The 26565-nt window shown below is 45.2% G+C and overlaps 1 protein-coding gene across 2 annotated transcripts in view; it reads left to right on the top strand.

Annotated features, from left to right (window-relative positions):
* Positions 1-26565, top strand: part of magi2a (membrane associated guanylate kinase, WW and PDZ domain containing 2a) — a 282751-nt gene that overhangs the window by 201351 nt on the left and 54835 nt on the right. For both annotated transcript variants that reach the window (XM_079494001.1, XM_079494000.1), the window contains exons 7-12: positions 4532-4589; positions 8279-8400; positions 13541-13723; positions 21830-22058; positions 22902-23121; positions 23584-23839. In XM_079494001.1, coding sequence (XP_079350127.1) covers positions 4532-4589; positions 8279-8400; positions 13541-13723; positions 21830-22058; positions 22902-23121; positions 23584-23839 — 1068 coding nt within the window. The remainder of the gene's footprint in view (positions 1-4531; positions 4590-8278; positions 8401-13540; positions 13724-21829; positions 22059-22901; positions 23122-23583; positions 23840-26565) is intronic.

Genomic DNA, 26565 nt, shown 5'->3' with positions numbered 1-26565 from the left:
TTACTACATTTATTTGAAGATTTTGATTATTTCTACAAAACATAGCCTGCCCTACATTAACCACTTCAGCCCTGCATGTCGGCCATTTGAAAAGTAGCCGATCTACAAGCTCACAATGCGTCACGATGTGAGCTTGTAGATTTGCTATTTTCTAAAGATTTATAAATGAGTACTTTCACTTTTGGTACATGAAGTACATTTTGATACCAATACTTTCTTGCTTTTACTCAAGTACATTTTGAATTCCAGACTTTTGCTTGTGACAGAGTATTTCTATATTGCAGTATTGATACATTTTACTTAAAGTAAAACAAATTGTGAGTAGTTTTTCCACCACTGTTCTGAAGCGGCATCTTGTTTTGTAACAGCCACGGGGGGGGGGGGGGGGGGGGGAGGGTGGCCTGGGAGCCCCAATTAGAGCCCACCCCTTGTATGCTACAAGTCTATTATTAGGGAGCATTATCTCGCCTATTATCTCATGCTCTCATCCTGATTATCTTTAGTGCAATTGCTAATCAAAACAAAGCTTATTTTTAAGCGTCACCGGAAGGCAAATGTGAGTCACACTGGGTTCAGCCAAGATGCTAATTCGTCAGGAGTCTCGTAATGGTACTAAGATACTAACACTACTGGATTCCCACTACGGGGGCAGTGTTGTTTTTGGCAGCAGATTTAGGTTTTAGTCATATTCTTTTGAATAGTTTTCATTTAGTTTTAGTCACATTTTAGTCACCTGGAATGTGTTAGTGTTAGTCTAGTTTTAGTCCACTAAATATCGTAAGATTTTTGTCGACTAAATCTACAATTGATTTAGTCGACTAAAATGTATTTTGTCGGGGCTTGATGCCGTCGTAATGACTGATTTTACACTTGCTGAAAATAGCCGCTATTTTCAGGCGTGAGCTGACGAAAGGCGAGAGCCTGCAAATTCAGCCCGGCATGAATGATGCCTGGGTCAGGGTTGTGGAGATGACGGAGCTGAATGATGCCTGGGTCAGGGTTGTGGAGATGACGGAGCTGAATGATGCCTGGGTCAGGGTTGTGGAGATGACGGAGCTGAATGATGCCTGGGTCAGGGTTGTGGATGATGCCTGGGTCAGGGTTGTGGAGATGATGCCTGGGTCAGGGTTGTGGAGATGATGCCTGGGTCAGGGTTGTGGAGATGATGCCTGGGTCAGGGTTGTGGAGATGATGCCTGGGTCAGGGTTGTGGAGATGATGCCTGGGTCAGGGTTGTGGAGATGATGCCTTGGTCAGGGTTGTGGATGATGCCTGGGTCAGGGTTGTGGAGATGATGCCTGGGTCAGGGTTGTGGAGATGATGCCTGGGTCAGGGTTGTGGAGATGATGACTGGGTCAGGGTTGTGGATGATGCCTGGGTCAGGGTTGTGGAGATGATGCCTGGGTCAGGGTTGTGGATGATGCCTGGGTCAGGGTTGTGGATGATGCCTGGGTCAGGGTTGTGGAGATGATGACTGGGTCAGGGTTGTGGATGATGCCTGGGTCAGGGTTGTGGAGATGATGCCTGGGTCAGGGTTGTGGAGATGATGCCTGGGTCAGGGTTGTGGATGATGCCTGGGTCAGGGTTGTGGAGATGATGCCTGGGTCAGGGTTGTGGAGATGATGCCTGGGTCAGGGTTGTGGATGATGCCTGGGTCAGGGTTGTGGAGATGATGCCTGGGTCAGGGTTGCGGAGATGACGGAGCTGCTTTGATCTCCCAGAACAAAAGCGATAGATGTACTGCTGCAGCACGCTCCCCGCGAAGAGGGAGATGATGGCTGGGGGGGCAAATTGCGTCTGAATGCCTGCGTGCGTGCATGTAAGAGAGAGCGAGAGAGAGAGAAATAACGCTTCACGCATGCACACCCACGTTCGTATGGCGAGAGACGATGAGATTGATGGCAGTAGCTGTCCTTTTGAGGAAAGCCTGTGTTTTTATTGACCTCCTGGCAATATACCGGCACTCGAGTCCGACGGAAGGCTACTCCAAGTGGCTTGTAGTATTCCGTAGTGCGAGCGTGAAAATCAGTTGTTTTCAGCAAGCAACAGCAAAGTACAGCATAATGAAAAGCAATGAGCTAAGGGCCGTTATTGTCCGCGACATGGAGCGGGAGTCCCTGAAGCCCCCTTAGCGATTAAATGAAAACCACGGCCTTGCATGGCTTATTGCTTTTATAAAAGCTGTTACCAAATGTGACGACATGAAATTCATAACATCCCACATTTCCCAATGCCACTACAATAATCATTTCTACAAGAAAGTAGTCCCCTGACTGCCTGCATTTGCATGCATTTGTATGCACATGCTATACAAATGCATGGAAGGTCCTAATGTCGATATAAGCAGTCACGGCAGGTGTGTGTTATTGAGCATTTTACAATGGCTTCCAACATGGCTCAGCCAATCATAACCACGGAACTATCCGTTTTATAAATTGTTTTTTAAGTACCCAATCCCTAGGAGGGGAGATCAGTGGTTTTATTAATCGGCTTACTCACCCCATTAATTTAAATTGGCATTTTATCAAATTTTGCATTTACACTTAATGTTTCAACCCATTCCATGCACTAGTAGGCTGGGCTGCTTTCTTTCATTACTCCATATGAAGTTATACATGAACATGTTATACATTGCCATGTCTTATCCTCATTCTGACAATGACTCACATTGTCTAATCTTCTAACTAATGGGTTTTCAATTAAAACGATCACATTTAATATGTCAGTAATTGCATTTGAACTTCAGTTTGTCTGGGATTTTTTTTAAGAAAAAACTAACAGAAAACATGTCACAGTTGAGTGAACGCCTCATTGACAGGCTTGCACGCATTTGATGTGTGTTTGTTTTGTAGATCGTAATTTATGCGGTTTATATAACGGGTTCACACATCAAAACGCAATATGTATATCCACATTATGCAGCGTATACATATTTTACAAATATACAATATGGTCCAATTAATATAAATATTTAGTGTTGTTTGTGATATTCACAGCAGAGGATGCATTTGATGCACTATAGTTACACCCTACGCTACGTTTTAGACCGTGGTGGAAAGTAACTAACAATGTTGAAGTATTTCTAATTTCTAGTAATTTTTACTTCTAATCCATTACATCTAACATTGTACTTTTACTCCACTACATTTATTTGAAAAGTTAAAACTTGTGTTAGTAGTTACTCTGTAGATTTGGATTAGAGCTCTTCAAGGGTCCAAAGAAATGGGTCCGACTCCCAACATAATAATCTGTGAATTTGTCCAATTACGACCAGTTCCGAAAACGAAAACATTTTCAAATAAGAAAATCAAACCCAAATGGATCCGTGGCAATTTCATCTGATTGCGACCTGTTCCGAGATTTCTTTCAAAGGGCGGAGCCGAGCCCGACCGAGATTGGATTATTTAAGACATTCCGAGACCTGACCCAGGCAGACATGAATGTGGACTTAATGAAATAATATAGCTGACCAATTACCATTTTATGATTAGAGGGAGAGAGAGAGAGAGAGAGAGCCACCGTTTGGAACAGCGGAGGGTGAGAGAGGGCTATGAGCAACGGGGGAGACTCGTCTCTTCTCGTCTCCTCAGCGTGCGTGCATTTAACCTACTTATATTAATTTGCTTTGAGCTTCTCTAAGTTCTCTTTCACCTCGCTGAGGTCAACACTGTTGTCGGGATCCATCATCCATGATTATAATAATGTAAAATTGCACACCGGTGTTTTCAAATCAGGCTGTCCTGGTTTGCCGTGCATAGTATGCATCAAGCCCCCAGTGAGGCTCTCCAGTCTGTCCTGGCTTGCCGTGCATGGTACGCATCAAGCCCCCAGTGAGGCTCTCCAGTCTGTCCTGGCTTGCCGTGCATGGTACGCATCAAGCCCCCAGTGAGGCTCTCCAGTCTGTCCTGGCTTGCCGTGCATGGTACGCATCAAGCCCCCAGTGAGGCTCTCCAATGTTGAGGCTCTCCAATGTTGAGGCGCTGGCTCGGCCCTAGTGGTAAGAGCGGGGACTGCAGGCGGACCCGCGGAGTTATGACGAGGAAACCCTGTGCAGCTGGGCTTTAACATTGAGTGCTCGTTTGCACTAGACGGTTCTTCCGGGTGCTTCAAAACGCCACTGAGCAACTTCCACTGAAATGAATAGGGGGGCTATCGCTCCGGTTCAGTCTCTATCCTTTTAATACTCTATGGTACGCATGCGCACTGCGTAGTAGCTCTTGCGCTACTGATCCTAAACATAATCATCACACAAGTAACACAGCAGTTCATGTCGCTGCTACACTAACCTGATCCTAAACTATCACACAAGGTAAACAGCACTTCAGTCTGTTGCTTTTTTTCCTCCGCAGCACAACAGAGCACACGGCAGACAGAGAAACGCACAGTCACACACTGATTGATTGAAGGAATCGGTTGTTAACACAATTGTATAGGTCCAGCAATTAAGGACAATGCACTGTAAACTAATATTGATGAAGACCGAATGTATGTGGAATAAACACGTCCTTTATTACCGTCTTCTTTTCTTACAGAGCTTCCATACGGCTGGGAGAAAATCGATGACCCCATTTACGGCAGCTACTATGTGGAGTAAGTCGGGTACATGTTTAATACGTAATGGAGTGTGTGTGTGTGTGTGTGTGTGTGTGTGTGGGGGGGGGGGGGGGGGGGGGGTGTATCCAAGTGGCACACTGTGTATTAATCATATTTATTACCACGTGCACGCACTGTGCTGGTGCTGTTGCCAGGACACAGCTGCTCCCTTTTCTGGAGACTAATGGCCCGTCCAAGAGGGGGGTGTGTGTGCGTGCGTGCGCGTGCATGTGTACAGTGGCTGTGTGTTAGGTCATGTGTATGAATCAGTTTCTTCATTAAAAACAAGCGTATCCGGGTAGTGGTGGGCAGAGCCATAGAGTAAGACACTGAGGGGGCAGAAAACTGAGCGCTCGAGCACTGTTCATGCAGCCTGGAGAGTGACAAGCTGGAGTTTGAAATACATTGTCTTCAACGAGGGTGGCGCAAATATCAGCTATTTTTGTGTGCCAAAAATATTGTACAGTATTGTAAAGTGACAACTAAAGCCTCTTTAATGTTTATGTTGTACTATTACTGAAAAACGATCTAAAATAAAGAGATTTAAGATCATTAAAGCTGGGCTGTTGCCTGAGTCCAGTGCATTCTGCCAACTTCCGGTCCAGAACTTTGTCACTGTTCGCTATGCTCTTCGGCAATACGAGTCTATGTAGAAGAGCCGCCATTGGACTGGTCCCATGAAGTGAACGGAGTTGTCGTAACTTTTTCTTACTCTATGGCTCTGGTGGTGGGTATTGCCTGCAACCTCACGATAGATATGTACAGTATCATGATACAGAGGCCATGATAATAATGATATAATATATCATACAGTATATATCAATATATGTGACTAAATTTGACTGAGGGACTGCCATTGGACTTTTTTGAATTTTCGTTTTTTCATTTCATATGAAAGCAGGGAATCATAGCTTCAAATTGACATATTGGTTGTTCAGTTTGACCCACCAGTTTTGGAGATATGGCTTAAAGAGTAATGTCTTGCAGAAAACGGCGAGTTGAGAAAACAGGCTTGAAAGGTTCACTTCTGTGGTCTCTAACATTACACCTAGCTACATGTTTAAGCATTTATTTCATATTTACATGTCGATTTCAGCTCTGACACTTATTTCAGACATGCTCTAGTATGTGAAGAGTCTGCCTGTGCTATTAACTCATTTTGGGTTATTTCTCCTCTGGTGAAAAGCTGTAATTTGCGCGATGGCAGTCTCTCAGTCAAATCTGGTCACATATTGTCCGAAATTTTAAAGTTTCCAAATCAATTTGAAAAACGTGGTGGATAACATCTTACAATAAATGCTCCACGTCTTTGTGTGTGTGTGTGTGTGTGCGTGCATACGCACGTACGTGTGTGTGTGTACGTCTGTAATGTAATCCACGTAACTCGAGAACCGCTTGCCCCACCGACTCCACACGCGTTCCACACCACCACACACACAGAGTTCAGTGGCTCACTCTACCCCTGAGCCACTGCCACCCCTGCCTATATGTGGCATGCGCCTGGACCGCTTGGCCACAGGCAGGTTTATTTTAAATTTTATACGGCACTTGGCCGTACACCAGTAGCTCTGGGGATGCTGTTATTGAGACTGACACATACCAATACTGTGAATGAAGCTCCACAGTGGTCTCATTATGTACATGTGTGTGAGCAACATGACGGGATGGAGGGGCAAGCGGGACCAAAGTGAGAGATTGTGGTGAGTATAGGAAAGGTTTGCGAGTTGCACGTACACACGTACTTCTGTACGAGCAGGAGTGTGAGGATTACAATGCAGTCTTCTTGAGAGAAACGGGGCTTAGTATCTTGTGACGACTAATTATTTCACAGAAAAGGTTACAGTATTCATAGCGTTCAACTTTTCTCTAGGGGTGGGACGGATTCACTTGCCTCCCGATTCGATACCATATTGATACCTAGCGTGTTGATTCAATTTATATTGCAATTCTTTGATTCTTTGATTCCATCAAAGGTTGTCGATACCGGAATGAGCTCCCTGTCACACTGAGGGAGATCCCCACTTTCACAGCTTTGAACCCATTCTGGACGGGAACCCCTTTTGGTGTTTTAAGCATTATGTTATACTTTTAGCTATTTTTGAAAAATCGTGAAAACGTAGCGCAAATCTTTGAATATGTATTCTTTCACAGTGAACATTTTCAACTCAAATCTTTGCTTCTGGGGGGTCCCTGGAACAACATATTTTGAGATGGGGGTCCACAGCCAAAAACAGATATAAATTCTGGCGGTCCTTGACATGAAAATGTTTGAGAACCACTGACATAGAAACAGGGTTTTTCAGAAAACTGTCAGGATTTAGAAGACATTTGTAGAATCGTTGACCTACCCTAGCAAAAGTTTTAATTTTCTTTTTCTTAATTCTCTCAACTCTTATTTTCTCTTTTTACTGTGTTAGAAATGTGTTTTTGTATGCTGTCCTCATGTCTTATGTCAGTTTGTTCAGTGTTCAATATAGTTCATTAATATACTCTGTCCCGTCCAAATAAACCAATAAGTAAAGTAAGTAAAGTACTTACTATATTGCGTTTCTTAGATAGAACATTTTAAAACAATTATAAACAATATAAACCATGACACGTTGAACCATACACTTCAATGCAGCCAGATAAAAATAGTGGATCGATTTTTTATTTTTGCCCACCCCTACTTTTCTGCCCCCACACAAATTAAATGAAGAGTGACACGTGGGACGTCTTTTTTTATATTCCAGTTACAGGAAACCACCCCAGTTAATGAGTACCGTTATTCTAACTTGGGAGCCTGATTGTTCACTTTTTACTCAGCAAAAGCCTTCTTTTTTTTGTGGGTCGATTACATAAACTGGGACTCGGGCCACTTAATTAATCATCACAGCCTGAGCCTCAATAGCAGCAGGATTTATTCAGATCTACTGTAAGAGAGAGAGAGAGAGAGAGAGAGAGAGAGAGAACCAAATTGCCTCTATCTTCTTTGCAATGGTTCTCAACAAATGGTCCTTGAGGGGGTTCCAGGTGGTCCCCATGCAGCTAAATGCTGGAGAGTTGGTCCCTTATATAATTATGTTTAACTCTTGATTGCGCAAAATGAAACCAAATGTACCCTTACGGGTCCATTTGGTTTCACTTTACACTCTCAAGAGTGAAATTATTGTCTGCATCACTTAATTTACAAGACGTGTCCACAATTAGAGAATGTAGAAGCGTTGTTATTTTGATCGTTTACCTGTTATCTCTCCTAATACCAACATCAATACAGCATGGAATTGTGGACAAAATCCTATTCAAGTAGTTTTGGGATCTGAGAGGCAACACATCTCATCAAAGGGTCAGGGTGGTCCGTGGCTCAAATGCTGAATACATAATGGTACTTGATATTAGGGATGCCCCGATCACGTTTTTTTGCTCCCGATTCCCGATTCCCGATTCCGATCATTTGATTTTGAGTATCTGCCGATACCGATCCGAATTTTTATTTTTACAGAACACTCATGCCATATCACAATAGTACAATATCCAAAGTCACAGACAATATCCAGTCTAATATCATGATATGGATATAATATTGATACTAGGGATGATGATGACGTGATCGGCCCAGATTTCCGATCACGTGATGGGATCGGGACAAACCCTATTGATATGAAAAGGGTTGAAACCCACTGTTCTTTGTGTTGTCCCACATGCAGCCACATAAACCGAAGGACCCAGTTTGAGAACCCAGTCCTGGAGGCCAAGAGGAGGGTTCAGCAGCAGCAGCAGATGCAAAGCCAGGGTCTGTCCTCACTGCCCCTCCCTACTATTTACAGAGGTAAGATCCTCACTGCCCCTCCCTACTATTTACAGAGGTAAGATCCTCACTGCCCCTCCCTACTATTTACAGAGGTAAGATCCTCACTGCCCCTCCCTACTATTTACAGAGGTAAGATCCTCACTGCCCCTCCCTACTATTTACAGAGGTAAGATCCTCACTGCCCCTCCCTACTATTTACAGAGGTAAGATCCTCACTGCCCCTCCCTACTATTTACAGAGGTAAGATCCTCACTGCCCCTCCCTACTATTTACAGAGGTAAGATCCTCACTGCCCCTCCCTACTATTTACAGAGGTAAGATCCTCACTGCCCCTCCCTACTATTTACAGAGGTAAGACTGTTTCCCCCTGCGGTTTATTTCCACTAGCAATTTTGTAGGATATACGGTCTTCCCTTCCCAAACAGGGTATAGCCTACCTCATTTTAATTAACTCCCAAACAAGTGTTATTGAGCTTTGTATTAATTCATAATCGTCTCGCTTATATTTACTGTACAGCAGCAGAGCTCCCGGTCGATCTGGCAGCTCTGTGCTCGATGTGTTTTGCCTGTTTGAAGATGGCGGCGTGCGCAAATGCTGGGGCCGCCCCACATTTATAGCTGTTTATCTCAGAATTACGGCTCAGATTGAGCTGGATTGAACAACGTGCAAATGTTAGCGGCTCAATACTAAATGGTCGATACCGTACGGTTAAAATATTAATGCTTCTAAAGACTCTTAACCCTCGGACTGCCACCCCAATAGCAGCTTTTCAGTGCCTTCTGCCAGCTCTATTCATATTTTTTATTAATAATTTTAATGCCAATAGAAACATCCGTGACATACACACTATATCTCATTTTAACACGGTAATCCTATAGTATTATACCCAGTCCTGATGGTGGCGGTAACTTCACCATTATGCCGATTTTGACCAAATAGAGCGAATCTGGCGATGTCATTTCCGGTTTAATGTATCACAACATCCGCTAGCTTTCTTCACTGTGTTACACAGTCAGATGTCCGGGATGCTAAGCTATCATCGTATATTTTTATATCTAAGTCAAATTAAGCTCTAATCAAGCCCCGAATATCGCATTTTACGCAGCTATGCACATAAAGACCGCGCGTGTGCGTGATCGACCGTGCACGCGAGGATTACGGCCAGTTTTAGGTAGATTACATCGGCCGTTAGCCAAACTAGCCAAAAGTTGCTACATGATGCTACATTAAGCCCCCGATTATAGGGAATAAAACAAACCCGTCAATTCCGTCGACGGAAGGTTTGGATTTATTGATTCAATCCGTCAATTCCATCAACGGTAGGTCAAGGATGATGACATTAGCTATAGCCGATCCGTGCTAGCGTTTTTGGGGGCCAGTTAAAACAACACATCTTCCTGTAACATTGAAAGGTCATTCATAACATTAGCCTGCCTGCTGTTGGTCTACTCTACCACTCGGAACACCCGGGGAGCACTCGATTTTCGAACGACAAGAGGGCACACAAGGTGCGCTCATTGTGAATTTCCAAACGCACCCTAAAATGTAGGCTGATTGTAGTGTTGAATTCAAAACAAATACTTGTGTTTGTGTTGTGTATATGGACGTCATATGGACGTCATTCATGTCCTCTGTGTCACACTGAGTAGGAGACAGACAGGTGCCTGTGAAATGGACGAGATCTGTTTCCATAGTAACATAATATAGCCAACCACTTGAGTGTGCCTCCATGGTTACCCTCTCTGTGTACAGTCCAGTGAAGCTCTCTCTCTCTCTCCACACCCCCCCCACCCCACCCCCAATTTCTCCAAGTCCTTCCTGCTCCATCCTTACAGTGTTGATTTTGTTGAATAAAACTGTTCGTCGACTACCTTTTTTCACTGACTAAACCTAAATAAAGACAATGACAAAAATGTATAGGGGGGGGGGGGACTATAGAGGAGAAGAGATCCTGTAGAGAGAAGAGATTCTGTAGAACTTAAAAGACAAGTCATGGCCTGGGCCGCGGCTGAGCGGTCCAGGCACCTAGGCCGGTAATCGAGACTGACGGCGTGTCGCGGTTACGACGCCATCGAGGCCCGTCGAAACACATTTTCAGTCGACACATGACAATCAACTGTAGAGTTTAGATTCAGTCACGACAAAAAATCTTTTGACATTTAGTCGACTAAAAACTAGACGGACACCGGAACATTTCAGATGGCTAAAAATATGACTAAAACCAAACGGAATTTCATTCAAAAGACTATGACTAGAAACTCAAATTCTGTCAAAAATCAACACCACTCCATGCTGCCGCCTCTTCTCCCACTCCTCACTCTGGCCCCCCCACATCGCCAGTGGAGGATGTCTGCCCCTGGGCCACCACCACCACCACCAGACCCTCCGTGGCGGGACGCCCCCGCGGCGGGCCGGCTCGCCACCACCACAGCCTCGGTGACGCCGCCAGCGTGTGCCCTCTTCGACACGCTCTGATGAACGTGTGCCCGCACCTCCTAAACCTCCAACCTCCGCAGCAGCAGCCATCAGAGCCTCCTCCTCTCCACACCTACACCGTGGTGCTAGAGCAGCCTGTCGGTAGCCCCGCCCTCTCCTTGTGGCACTTAGTCAGTAAGTAGAGGCAGTGGTGGAGGGAAAAAAAGTACTCTTAAAAGTGCTTAAAAGTTTTACTTAAGTGCAAGTATTAATACAATTAAGTCACGAGTTACAAGTAAAAGTCCGGAAATTCAAAAATGGACTTGAGTACTAAAAGTCGAAGTACTCATTGTGCAGAATGTCCCATTTCGAGTTTTCAAAATGTATAATAATCGCTTGAAAATAGCCGATCTACATGCTCACAATGCGTCGCACCGCGACACATTGTGAGCTTGTAGATCGGCTATTTTCAAATGGCCGAAATGTATATAGGGCTGAAATGGTAAAATGTATGTTTCAAAATCTACAAAGTAACCAGTAACTAAAGTTTTCAAATAAATCTGAAATTGGAAAATTGTACTTAAGCACAGTACTTAAGTAAATGTACTTGGTTACTGTCCACCACTGTAAGTAGGCCAGGAGAGACGAAACGAGACGAGAGACGAAACACTTGTTGTCTCCCTCCCCACTGCCTGTTGTCTCCTTCCAATCCGCTGGCTGACTGTAAGCATGCAAGCTAACGAGCCGGGTCTGCCCCCGTGGCGATTTCGAGGGGGTGGATATTTGTGGGACGCCGCGCATGCAGAGCTCACAGCAAAGCGACAGCAAACCCGATGGACGTGTGCACAGCACGCTATAGCCACGTCTCCCTCCGCGAGGCGGAAAGGATAAAAGGGAGATTTGGTTGAGTGTGACAAAGCTCGTCGGCCCCGAGAGAGTCACTCGTTTGCTATACGGCGAGAAGAAACGTCCCGGTTCTTCCCTCCTTCCCTCTCCTTTTCTCCAGGCTCCTCCCTACCGCCCCGCCCCCATGCACCCTCCTCCCAGCAATCCTGTCCTGGAACTGGTTCCTGAGTCATTCCTGACAGCAAGCATATCACTTTAAACAGCGTTGTGCGAATTCTGCTTCCTTGGGAACGTAGGATGGGACTGATATATACTGCAGCGTGGATATGCTCCCACCCCCTGTTCCGGCACCGCTCGCTCGCACTCTCCATTTCATGTCTTTGCTGTTATACGCTTCCGTGCCTACTCCAGCTTTCTGGCACGGGACGAGAGTACCAGATGATAACTTAAAGAGAAGGGCTTTCTTGGCAATAGCACTTTGCACGGGAGCAAAAACAAAAGTACCGTATACCATAGCTGCATCTCTCGGCACCATGCAGCCAGCCGGCGCTGCAGTCAGACAATAGCCTGCTTTCCTATGGATGCAGTGCCTCCTTCTCCTCCTCCTCCTCCTCCTCCTCCTCCTCCTCCTCAGTGGAGAAGCCTTACCTGCTCCTGCCTCGCCTCGCGCCACCCCAACTTTATCCTGCATCAGCACCGAGGACCATTCTTTCCCTGCTGTGAAGCATAATGTTAATTACTGTAGGTTGGTGTGTGTGTGTGTGTGTGTGTGTGTGTGGGCGTGCCAGTACTCAACCCCAATACTTGATTCAAAGTATAGTTACTCCTGGTCACATATTACTCGACTGCAAGTGGAAGTCATAGTCAAATGTGTATACCTTAGTTAAAGTACTGGAGTAGCTTGCCTTTAAAGGTCTTCGAAAGTATTGTGCTTTTATAGTATTAAAAAGCGTAAATTACAAAGTGCATTTGCTTTGCACTGCACTGTATTGAGTATTGACATTCAAAATGTTTTTCGCCCAAAAATATAAATGAAAAAGAAAAGAACTAGAGCTTAAGTGTTTAATTAAAAAAGTATCCCAAAGAAACCAAAACAAATGGTAAAAGTACAGAATACAAAAGTACAGACTACAAATGTACTTAACGGTACTCAAGTATTGGTAATAGGCTCTAAGTATGCACACAGAATAACTCTCCGAGCCCATTCCCTACTTCCTTCACAGGTGTTACTGATTATACTAATGAAGGCTCTGTTCCATTCTGGTAAAACAGAGTCAGTGTTAATGATACTAATGAAGGCTCTGTTCCATTCTGGTCAAACAGAGTCAGCGTTAATGATACTAATGAAGTTTAATGATACTAATGAAGGCTCTGTTCCATTCTGGTCAAACAGAGTCAATGTTAATGATACTAATGAAGGCTCTGTTCCATTCTGGTCAAACAGAGTCAGCGTTAATGATACTAATGAAGGCTCTGTTCCATTCTGGTCAAACAGAGTCAGTGTGTTAATGATACTAATGAAGGCTCTGTTCCATTCTGGTCAAACAGAGTCAGGGTGCTGCTAGTGTGCATGTTGGCTCACTGGAAACACTTAGCTACACCAGTGAGTCTCAAAGTGTCCTGGAGTTGGTTCCAAATGGCTCCCGGTACGGTACTGAAAAGAAAAGTCGTTAAAGATGTCATGGGTTACAGAACGAGTTAACACCTGTGGGAAGTACAGGGAAGGGGCCCGGGAAGTAAAGTAGAGTTATTCTGTGTGCATAGAGCCTGTATTGGCTATACAGTCCACCACTGGGGTGTGTGTGTGTGCGTGCGCTGTGCGTGCGTGCGTGCGTGCCGTATACTATACACGTGCGTTCACGTCTTGCGCGTGTCTCTCTCTCTCTCTCTCTGCAGAGAAGCCACTGTTCACGCGGGACCCCGCGCAGCTGAAGGGCAACTTCCTGACGACGGCGCTTCAGAAGAGCACCATGGGCTTCGGCTTCACCATCATCGGAGGAGACGAACCCGACGAGTTTCTCCAGGTCAAGAGCGTCATCCCCGACGGGCCGGCCGCAGCCGACGGCAAGATGGCCACAGGTACGTGAGTATAATACGCCACTAGGTTATTTTAAAGCCATTCTGTACGCCGTGTACGGGAACCCCCTTTTGGTTTTTCAAGCATTATGTTATACTTTAGCTATTGAAAAATAGCAGATCTACAAGCTCGTAGCACTGAGTGCCACGCTGCGAGCTTGTAGCTCTGCTATTTTTTGATTTATTTTATATATTGTTACAAAGTGAACGTTTTTAACTCAAATCTTTGCTTCTGGGGGGGTCCCTGGAACAACATATTTTCAGATGGGGGCAATTACATATAATTTTTGGGGTCCTTGACATGAAATATTGAGCACCACTGATATAGAAATTCATAGAAATTATTCAGAAAACTTTTAGGATTTAGAAGACATTTTTGTCAGGCCTAAATGGGTTAAGCTGCATTTGACAAAATGGTTCGCCTCTGGGGGAGCGCCTGATCCCACCATGTATAGCGCTTTTCTAAACACCCAAAGCGCTTTACAAAAACACTAGGAACAGACTGTATTAAAGAAACAAAAACAAAGAAAAACAAGTTTTGGAAGTGTTGGAGTTTGTAACTGAAGTAACCTCCAGTTCTATTAACAACTAGAGTGCCAAGCAGATGAGGCAGATTTTACGCTGAAAAGCGTAAAATCGTAAAATCCATTTCCCGTAAGCGTAAAATCCATTTCCCCCCCCCCCCCCCAAAACCGGGAGGTATAATGTTCCATTACTACCTCACGCTGTCACATCTGATCTCTCTCTAAGCGTTAATATTCCAAACGAGATGCTTGGTTAAGTCAGAAATGAGGACAGAACATCACCGTTCTGATCGTAACCATGGTGAGCGCCGTAGATTTAGAGATATGAGCAACATTTGTCAGCCCGTAAACAAGGAAGTGAACGGCTGCGCACAAAACATGTCCAGGAGCGCTGCACAAGGCGTTGCCTAGCAACGGCAATACAAACGTGCGTGCATTTGTGTGTGCAAGACAGGTGCCCGTGTGAGTGTGTGTGTGTGTGTGTGTAACGTGTGTATACGTGCCATCTGCAGTGCCGTGCACTCTTCCATTAATCATGATGGGGTCTTTATGAGCACCATAACTCCTGGCTGGAGCCACACGGGACTGGGAGACTGCAGCACTTCACGCACATGCGCACGCACACACACACACACACACACACACACACACACACACACACACACACACACACACACACACACACACACACACACGGAACGTATCTACATAAACACGTGTAAACACACACACACACAGCTGCTCTGAAGGTCAGGACTATAGCAGGTGTGTCAATGCTCTCAGCATGCCCTGATGTATCTATATCTGCTGCTCTGGATGGGAGCCCACACACACACACACACACACACACACACACACACACACACACACACACACACACACACACACACACAGTGAATTTTGTCTGTGGGAGTTAACACGAGCTTGCGGCGGAATAATAACATAACATTGAATCCATTGGAACACTTTAATATTTCCCCTTTTTTCCTGGAAAGTAACTGTTTTGGACGCAAAACCGATTTACTGTAACTCGGAGATGTGTTTGTTTTTTTTGTAGCCTCTCTCTTCTCCACCACAGGAGACATTAAGGGCCTGTATGTGAATTACCTTTTGGAAATTGGAAATGTGCCGGCGTGAAGTGAAAGCGTGGCAATGGTTGCCGGCGAGTCCCTGCTCTGACGGTGTGTTTGTGTTAGCACCCTCTGGGGGACTAATAGATTATCTTCACCACGCTGCTGTGTAGAAGTGAGGCATCCGCTATAGCTCTCATCTCTCCCAGTCTCCTCCTATACCCCTCGAATCCCTCCACCCTGCTGTTCTCTACCCCCCCAAAAAAGTAATTGAGGGGCTCCAATTTTCCGATGTGTTCCTGCCCCCCCCCCCCCCCCCCCCTTCCCCTCACATCTCATCCCCCCTCCCCCCTTTCCCCTCACATCTCATCTCATCTCATCTCATCTCTCCCTCACAGCCCCTCCCCCTCCCCAGACTCACTGTCCTACTTCTGCAAAGCCAGCGTCGGCTCTATCAGAATCCACACAACCCGCCACACCTGCAGAGATGTGAAAAATCACAATTCCACATGGATACCTCCGCTGCCAGGATGGTGTCTGGTGATAGACAGCCACTGGGTGGGGGTTTTATTTTTTTCAAGTCACGTCCTCACCTCCTCAGCAGGATTGCAGTGTGACTGTGTTTGTGGGACAGCTTTGAATTCATTTCGCTTGTCCATGTCCCGCTTTGGACATGGCTGACATTGACAGTCTATGCTGGTTTATCAATTCATCTGTGTGCCTGTCACTGGGGTGGATCGACGTTAGTGTTGTTTTTGGCAGCAAATTTAGATTTTAGTTTTAGTCAGAGTCTCCTGAATAGTTTTCATTTAGTTTTAGTCACATTTTAGACAGCCTGGAATGTTTTAGTGTTAGTCTAGTTTTAGTCGACTAAATATCATACGATTATAGTCGAATACATCTACAGTTGATTTAGTCGACTAAAATGTATTTTGCCGTCGTAATGGCTGATTTTACACTCGCTGGAAATAGCCGATCTACAAGCTCAAAACGCACTGCGACGCGTTGTGAGCTTGTAGATCGCAATTTCCAGCATGCAACCAAGTGTAAAATGACTTATACTGGATCTCTTGTCCACTAGTCCCTTCATAACATTTTAGTCTAGTTTTTATTTGTTGACGAAATTGTCAGTATATTTACTCTTAGTTTTAGTCCCCGTAGCTTAGTTTTCATCTAGTTTGTGTGTGTGTGTCGACGAAAACAACACTGATCTACGTCTTATCGTCTTTTATAGTGCATAATATGATGGATTGAGTAGTAATGCTACTTACATTAGCACTGGGTTGCTAGGTGATGGTGTAAACAGGAATGGCGCGCGTCATCTTGATCGGCGCGTGAATCCACACCCATCGTCTTGTTTCTTTCTATCGCCTGTATCTCCGACACCTTGTCCCAGATGGCATTTCTGGTCAAAACAAGCTTTATTTGACGGTCCAATGGACATACACTCCTCCAAGTAACATAAGTAACCTCCGGTTGCAGTATTTGGCTCTTCAAAATAAGGGTTGCAAAAATCCTGCCCAGTACGATTGAATTAATACTGTACTCTATGTTTTGTCATAATAATAATCAAAATCTACAAAGAAACTAGTAACTAATGTTACTTTTTAAATAACTATAGTGGAGTAAAAGTACAATATTTGGATCCGAGATGTAGTAGAAGAAGTAGAAGTAAAAGTATTGGAAATTCGAAATGCTCAAGTAAAGTACAAATACCTCAAAATTGTAACTAAGTACAGTACTTGTGCAAATGTACTTAGTTACTTTTCACCACTGGGTAGATGTAATTTTAGACGTTGAACTCGGATGCTGAATGCAAAACCCAGCAGGTTGTTTGTGTGTGTTTGGGAGTGGAGCCCGCACTGTGCCACATTTGTTACAGGAGGGAATTCTGCAGAATGGCAGCTATGTAATAATGTGTGATGCATTTTGCATAATCTCATGTTTACAATGAAACCTAGAATAGAAACCGAGAAGAATATTAAGCATTCCAGCATATTCAACATAAAATCAGTGTTTCACACGAAACGGATCACCCCCACACAACCGGCTGAAGAAATGAACACAATAGCTCGTGTCTGTGTATTATGGCTTACATAATTCTTTCATTTGAACTTCCACCTTGGACTCCCTGAGATAGATGCCTGAGCTGTGGGACTTACATTTATAATTCTGAAAACATATCCGGGCTGCTAATTTGACATTGTTGACACACTATAAATCTGACTCTGCCAGAATGCAGAGGCTTGGTTCTGTTCATTATCACACAATAATAGACTGCACGCACGCACGCACGCACGCACGCACGCACGCACGCACACACGCACGCACGCACACACACAGGTCAAGGAGACCTGGTGTACTGCTGTTGTACTAGACAGTGCACGCACACACACACGCACGCGCACACACACACACACACACACACACACACAGGTCAAGGAGACCTGGTGTACTGCTGTTGTACTAGACAGTGCACGCACACACACACAGACACACACACACACACACACACACACACACACACACACACACACACACACACACACACACACACACACACACACACACACAGGTCAAGGAGACCTGGTGTACTGCTGTTGTACTAGACAGTGCACTGTTTGCTTGAGGTGAATATGTCGGTATGAATATAATTATGAGGGTTTTGACGGTGAAGGATAGGAGAGATGGAAACATGCAGCCTCGCTTCTGCTGGGTGTGGGCATTATAGTTGAGGTCAGTGGTGGAAAAAGTGCTCACATTTGTGACCTGGTCTAGCAAAATGGTCCTCATCTTGCCTATAATGAAAAGGCAGAAAATCTAAAATAAACTTGATTTTTTCTTTTGTGATTTTCGTTTTTTTTTCATATTAACACAGCTTGAATGTTGAAGAAAGTTTTCATTCCAACAGATTATTGATTTGGGCAAATTAAATGTATACATTTATAAGTCAAAGTAGGCTAGCCAGCTCTAGGTGTTGGGGATTTTCTCAGCTTTGGGTAAAACGGCACAATCATTTTAAAATGGTCATATCTCCTTCAAATATTTTCCAATTTAATTGAATGATACATCATATGAAAGCTTACATTCTGTACTTTAATAATCTGTAAAAAACTGAAAAAATACTCTGGTCGAGATGAGGCCCTATTTGCCAGACCCGGTCACATTTTTGAGAGGTGCTAGGCCCTCCTATGTCCAAACTTGACCCCTTTGACAATGAATGGACAATTGCACGTCATAGTGTCTATTTAACGTCATGAGGATGTACGATGATAAGAGCGCCCCTCACACACGGGTGTGATTTTTAAGTGGTGCACCCACTCCATTGCCCAGCTATGTGTGTCCCTGGCTGTGTCCCTGGGTCTGAGCTCGGAAATAGCATATTTCACCACCAAGTGTCACTGTTGCGCAGCCTCACACACACACACACACACACACACACACACACACACACACACACACACACACACACACACACACACACACAGCGGCCAGGGAGGAGAGCCAGTACAGTACAGTACAGTACAGTACAGTACAGTACAGTACAGTACCACTCACTTCTGACGGGTCTGATTTCAAGTTTCAATTCGGCAATGTAGAAATACAGTTGTATTTGTAAATGTCTGGAATTCAAAATGTACTTGAGTGAAAAAGTACAAAAGTGTTGGTATCTATTAAAACTGTACATTGACTATAACTATTAAGGCTGTCACGATTCTCGATATGTATCGAAATCGAATCGAAATTAACGTTTGATACAGTGTCGAAATCATGAAAAAATACTCGCTGCCGATAGCAATGGTGTGTATATAAGGAAATCCCTTTAGGGGTGCATTTTTGTCTGAATCTACCATTTGTGCGTGCGTGCGTGCGTGCGTGCGTGCGTGCGTGCGTGCGTGCGTGCGTGCGTGTGTGTGTGAGGGGGTGGTGCATGTGTTGTTGTATGTTTATTTTTTTGCAGCTGTGAATGTAATGAAAGATTGCTGGTCTGCCACAGCCTTGCGTTGCAGATGGGGTCTGTGTGAGCATGCATGGGACAGACAGGACAGCACCATGCCATGCACTCAGGTCACAGTCATTTGTTTTCCTGCCAGTGTGCAAGAAAATTGATTGTGACACCTGGGGCTCAAGGCAAATGTCGGCCGCATTTACCTGGATTAATTAAAGCGTCCTGCATGTCACATTGCCCTGAGGCGTGTTCTAACTCTGTCAATACCAGAGGAGTAACTACTTAAGCCCACATTTCGTACGCCAAATAGAGAAAAAAGAGGTTCAAGTGAGCTTGTTGTGAGTTCACTATTTTAGTGTAAAATGTTGAAAATGTTAGCTATAATAACATGCCCAAAATAGGGATGCCTTCACGCATACAGCAATTCTCCATGGTAAAAAAAACCAACCAAAATACCCCAATTTACTGTGTAAAAGAGACAATGACTGTGACGTCTTAACTTATAGGCCTTATAACGTTCATTGGCGTGTGTCATTTAGTGGGGTCAGCCGCGTGGTCAGTGGCACCACTGTGGAGCTTCGATTCTCCTTCAGCGATCAATCAGAGGAATCGATGCGCGTCGCCCAAGTTGATTTAGAAGACGTGGCATTGAGCCAACTATTAGTGTTCCGATAGTCTACCGCTTACATTTACAAAGCGCCTGTAAGAGAATTGGACAGCATTGTGCCGTCGTTAGCAGGGAGAGGGACAATCACTTAACACCTAAATGCTGTGTGTTTCAGAAGGATGTTTACCTATCCTCTTTATATCACAGAAACCCCATGCCCTTTCTTCTAATTGTAAATTGTAACAATATATTTAATAATTATAATGTAATTGGAAAAAAATCACATCACCAGCGTTCGTGATTTTATCCATCCATCCATCTTCAACCGCTTATCCGTAGTCGGGTCGCGGGAGCAACAGCTACAGCTCACTGCGTGAAAAGAGGAGTTAACGGGCAATTATGGGCACTGTATTTTGCCCGTAAACCTCAAGTTTAGCAGGCATATACAGTAATATACGTAATATACAGTAATATAATTCGGGAGTTTATGGGAGTTTGTTGGAAAGTTTAACGGGAGTTTCCTGTAATATACACATCCGTATTCCAAGCTTTTTGCGCAGTGCAGAGAGCTCCAGACTTCCCTCTCCAGAGCAACATTAGTGACTTCACCCTGGGGGATCCCGAGACGTTCCAAGGCCAGTGAGTCTATGTGTTTACTCCAACTGCGCCTTGGTCTGCCCCTGGTTCTCCTCCCAGTGGGACGTGCCTCGAGGACCTCCCTATAGGGAGACGCTCGAGAGGCATCCTAACCAGATGCCCGAACTATAAGCTGGCTCCATTCCAGGCGAAGAAGCAGCGACTCTACTCCGAGTCTCTCTCGTGTGACTGAACTTCTCACCCTATCTCTAAGGGAGATGCCAGCCATCCGTCGAAGACCGCTTGTATTCAACGAGCTTATTCTTTCGGTCATGAGTCTGACACACACTCCATGACCATAGTGAGAGTAGGAACGAAGATTGCTCGGTAGACGGAGAGCTTTGCCTTCTGACTCAACTCTCTTTTCGTCACAGCAGTGCGGTACAGAGACCGCTGTTAGTGCTTTTATTCATGCTCAAATATGAATTACACCCACTGCTACAATAAAAGTATAAAAATAAAACAGCAGGATATCTTGCCGGGTGGAGAGGGGAATTCTCAATTTCTCATTACACCGTGGTTGTGAAAAGAGCATGGCAAAGTTGATCGTCTGTGAAGGGTCCATGTTTAGTCGTTTGTCTTTTGTGTGTGTGTGTGTGTGTGTGTGTGTGTGTGTGTGTGTGTGTGTGTGTGTGTGTGTGTGTGTGTGTGTGTGTGTGTGTGTGTGTGTGTGTGTGTGTGTGTGTGTGTGTGTGTGTGTGTGTGTGTGTGTGTGTGTGTGTGTGTGTGTGTGTGTGTGTGTGTGTGCGCCTGCCTGCCTGCCTGCCTGCCTGCCTAGGTAATAGGAAGTAAATTACGACAGTCGCCCCCAATTCCCGATAGATGATTTAAATACATTGTTAGCCACTGCTTGTCAACTCGTAGTATTTCTAACACCTCGAAAAGCAGGTAATGATTATCAGCGTTATCAGCGTAGTGTGACATTATCTGTAGTGTGGGAAATGTTTTACGAGGCCGTTGAGAGTGAGCCCACGCACACACCCACACTTTCAGTCACTTTTATCTACAATTTCGTCATTCCTGGTCAAAACGAGGCTTATCTTATTGCACGGACTATAGCGGCCGCTCTAATGGTGCCGGCCTGTACTTCTCATCGGCTAGCGAGAGATCAACACCTAATCCGACAACACACACCATTATGTCAACATCCTGTTCCGGTTGCTGTGTTTTGGATCTTCATAATAACAGGTTGAACTGGAGGATATCCTGGCATATAATAACTTAGTACTTAGTACTTTTTCTAGAATCTCAGTACATGTCTTCTTGTGTGTGTGTGTGTGTGTGTGTGTGTGTGTGCGTGTGCGTGCGTGTGCTCTCCCCCAGGCGACGTCCTGGTGTACATCAACGATGTGTGCGTGCTGGGCACCACGCACGCCGACGTGGTCAAGCTCTTCCAGTCGGTGCCCATCGGCCAGAGCGTGAGCCTGGTGCTGTGCCGCGGCTACCCTCTGCCCTACGACCCTGAGGACCCCAGCCACGCCAACACCACCACCACCATCATCTCCCCTCTGGGCATCATGGAGCAGCGGCCTGTCATGCTCAACGGCACGCGGTTAGAACCCTTTGGGATCTTTTTGAGCGGTGCCTGCAGACCTGTCCGTGTGTCTATCTGAATAAGGATATGTGTGTCTGTCCGTGTGTCTGTTTGAGTAAGGATGTGTGTCTGTCTGTGTGTCTGTTTGAGTAAGGATGTGTGTCTGTCCGTGTGTCTGTTTGAGTAAGGATGTGTGTCTGTCTATCTGTTTGAGTAAGGATGTGTGTCTGTCGTGTGTCTGTTTGAGTAAGGATGTGTGTCTGTCGTGTGTCTGTTTGAGTAAGGATGTGTGTCTGTCGTGTGTCTGTTTGAGTAAGGATGTGTGTCTGTCCGTGTGTCTATTTGAGTAAGGATGTGTGTCTGTCGTGTGTCTGTTTGAGTAAGGATGTGTGTCTGTTTGAGTAAGGATGTGTGTGTGTGTCTGTCCGTGTGTCTGTTTGAGTAAAGATGATATTTTATTTAGTATTTAGTAAAGATTATTATTATTATTATTCAGTTCATTAGTTAGTTTCATTAGTTTTACTATTAGTTTTACTATTAGTTTTAGTTTAATACTTATTTTGTTGTACAGTATACTTATTTATCAGGTGCATGATTGATTAGGCAGGTAATTTGTAATTAAAACATATGCAAGTGTGCATTTAAAAATGTATTCACAGATGAACCGCCAACCATCCACAAATGAAAACTAATTTCAGTTTGTTTTAGTTAGTATTGTAAAACCACAATACAGTTTCAGTTATCGTTTATTTGTATTTTTATTGTAGTTTTTATTTAGTTCAGTTTAGCGAAAATGTTTTTTCAACTTTAGTTTATTTTGTTAGTCTTAGTTAACTATACTAACCTTGTGGTGAACGGCAGGAGCGGCTACGACACCTACCTGGACTACGTGTCGCGCACGGCGGCGGCGGGCCGCTTGTTGGCGGGCGAGCAGCACGCCGGCGGCCACCAGGGGGAGCAGCAGCAGATGCTCCTCTCCTCCTCGCACCCGGGCGACACCCACCTGGACACGCCCACCGCCGGAGCCACGCCCCCCGACAGTGTGTCCATGGCGTCGTCGGGCGCCACCACCACCACCCAGGTATAGTGCAGTGTTGGTTTTGGCAGCAAATTTCTATTTTAGTTTTAGTCCTAGTCTCTTCAATAGTTTTCATTTAGTTTCAGTCGCATTTTAGTCACCTGGAATGTTTTAGTGTTAGTCTAGTTTTATTCGACTAAATGTCATATGATTTTAGTCGACTAAATCTACAGTTGATTTAGTCGACTAAAATGTATTTTGGCGGGCCTTGATGCCGTCGTAATGACTGTTTTAGACTTGCTGAAAATAGCCGATCTACAAGTTAACTTGTAGATCTACAAGATAACTTGTAGATCTGCTATATGTTCAGAATGTATTGTCGTTTCCCGTCTTTCCACAAAAATAGAATGCTCGATAGTGGGCTCGATAAGAACCCGGCTCGATAAGCCTGATCGTTATCAATAAAATGTAACGAGCTCCATCCCTAGTAGTAATCATTGTGGCAACCCTTACCACCACCACCAGGGGGAGCTGCTGACGCTGACGATGGTGAAGGGCGCCGACGGCTTTGGGTTCACCATGGCGGACAGCGCGGCGGGTCAGCGGGTCAAGCAGGTCCTGGAGCCGGGCGGCTGCCCGGGCCTCTGCGAGTGCGACCTCATCCTGGAGGTCAACCGACAGGCCGTGCACGGCTTCACGCACGCGCGAGTGGTGGAGCTGCTCAAGGAGTGCGCCGTGGGCGCCGAGACCAGCCTGGTGGTCCAGAGGGGAGGAGGGGCAGGTAAGACCATAGAGCAGGGGTGGGCAACTTTGACGATGGAGAGGACCACTATATTTCCACACTCACTCCAGAGGACCACTATATTTCCACACTCACTCCAGACGACCACTATATTTCCACACTCACTCCAGAGGACCACTATATTTCCACACTCACTCCAGAGGACCACTATATTTCCACACTCACTCCAGAGGACCACTATATTTCCACACTCACTCCAGAGGACCACTATATTTCCACACTCACTCCAGAGGACCACTATATTTCCACACTCCAGAGGACCACTATATTTCCACACTCACTTAGGTGGTGGTAACCTTAGTGCAGACAGCAGCGCAGCAGTATCAGTGTGCAGCAGCAAGCAAGCAAACAGATTGAGCAGTGCAAACTTCCAGTTTAAATAGCCGGTATGAAGATGGAATGTGTGTGTGATTGGATGAAGTGAATCATGTGAATGAACGGCCGCCGGCAACTGCAGAGTTTTCCTGACTGAACTTGCCCTGCACTTGTCTGTGACAGGCACGATGCTCATTAGACGCCTCCTCCGGCTCTGTTCTCGAGAGGGAGCAAAGCTTTCTCGAGATTCCTTTGCGAAGCATAGCGGGAGCATGAGCGGAAGGCGTGCGTCACAGAGCGGATGTTCGGGTCTGACAAGTCCCGGAAAAGATGCGCTGTGATTGACCATGAGTAGTCACTTTCGTGGCGTAGCATGCCTTCCACACTTCCGGCACACTTCCGCTCCGAGTGTAATGACAACTGTCAGAGTTTGGAAGCGCTCTTTTTCAACAACGCAACGTTCCTGCACGCATGACATTTAGAAACAGCTGGTACGCAGAACTGCTGAGTGAGTTCCAACAAGCGCTTCCAAACTCCCAATGCTCCATGGTACTCAATGTTTTGCCACTCAGTCTAGAATGGGGGGTACCCGATGTCCTTTTGCTGTTTTTTGGTAGTTTGGTTTCTTTCCGTGCTGTGTGTGTGTGTGTGTGTGTGTGTGTGTGTGTGTGTGTGTGTGTGTGTGTGTGTGTGTGTGTGTGTGTGTGTGTGTGTGTGTGTGTGTGTGTGTGTGTGTGTGTGTGTGTGCGCGCGCACATGTGCTTATGCGTGGTATTGAAGTACAAATATCACAGAAACCCAGCATTATACATGTCTATATTTCTCCAGGTGGAGCAAAACAAATGGCTGGCTTATATGCCAGATTTATTCTTGGTTGAGCTCCATCGTCGCACACTTCAAATCATTTTGTAGATTGTCGACACGACTCTAAACCAAAGGTATAAATCGGGCATTATACAGACGCGACTTTTCATGTGCACCTTTTTCTCACCTTTACTTCACTCGGGGTGAAAATGCTTACCTTCACATTTACTTGGAAGGGGAGGAAACACGGTGTGCATGCTGGTTCTTTGGCTCTGTGTGCTGTAGCTGCTGATTATAGAGGTACTGTACAGGTTCATGCTGACTCACACTGTGAATGTTTTCCCCCCCCCTCCATTGTTCAGGCGTGGCAGTAATGCTTTTTGACAAAATGGTAAAAATGTGCATTCTTTTGTGCGAATTGCCATTTTTTCCCCCCCGAAATACCATTACCGTAGATTGAAAATGGAGGTTCTGTAAGAGCTGCTAAGGGCAGATTCACACTATGGTCAGTCTGCGGTCTCGGGTCCACTTGTGGTAGTGTGAATGCTATACCGTTCCCCGGAGCGCATCACCCAACCGTTCCAATGTGAAAGCGTTGAATACAGTTGAATGTAAGTGTACTCTCGGGGTGCGGAAGAATCTAGGCCATTGTGACTCATGGCCAGCGGGGACCAGGCAATCTTATTCGGGAACAGTTTGAATCAAATGGACTCAGTGTGAAGTCTGACTCTATCGTGACTCACACACTTTGCAACAGGTAGCAGGATGTGTGCAATTGTATCCGTACGTCTGCATGTGCGCGTGCGTGCGTGTGTGCGTGCGTGCGTGCGTGCACCCACGCACATGTTTGTAAAGGCCCCCGATAGAGCAGATATAGTGAAAATTCAGATTCAGCACCATGTCTTGTGTCTGTCGGGTCATGTTTAAGCCTGCTGTGATCAGGAAGCCCAACATTTAAGCTCTCCTCCTCCTTATTGAAGTATAGAAGCCAGTATAGTCCGTCGTTGCCAGTGATGACTCAACCGAGGGCTGTAAATGAAACCAAGCTATAGAGCGTCGCAGTCCCGCCCCCCTACCAGGGCCCAGGAAATGATTCTCCGTTCATTTTTAGACTTTTCAGAAAGTATTTATTTAAAGACGGTTACGCCGCGGACAAAGCCAACTCTTGTCGTGACAAATCATGACAATAAACACAATGTTTTGGGCCAAACAAAGAATTAGAAAGTAGACAGAAATGGCAGGTTACAACACTTTTTTTGTTGTTTTTCTTCTTTGTAATTGTTTGTTTGGTCCAAAATGTTGTGTTTATTGTCATGATTTGTCACGACTGGAGTTGGCTTTGTCCACGGCGTAACCGTCTTTAAATAAATACTTTTTTAAATGTCTAAAATGTAAAATGCAATGTAAAAAATACTCTCCTAAAAGTAAAAGTCCAGTAAAAGTCCATAATTCTAAGTAAATATACTTTCCACCACTGACGCACACACACCCACACACGCACAAAGGGAATGAAAAGGATGCACAGCGTGCATGGAAGGCAGAGAGAAGAGGACCTGCCAAAAGTCAAGAGGGAGAATTCACTCGCT

This window comes from Electrona antarctica, assembly GCF_951216825.1.
Source record: "Electrona antarctica genome assembly, chromosome: 23".
NCBI classification, from domain to species: Eukaryota; Metazoa; Chordata; class Actinopteri; order Myctophiformes; family Myctophidae; genus Electrona; species Electrona antarctica.
The sequence above is the reverse complement of the archived record's forward strand: the minus strand, read 5'-3'. Positions and strand labels throughout refer to the sequence as shown.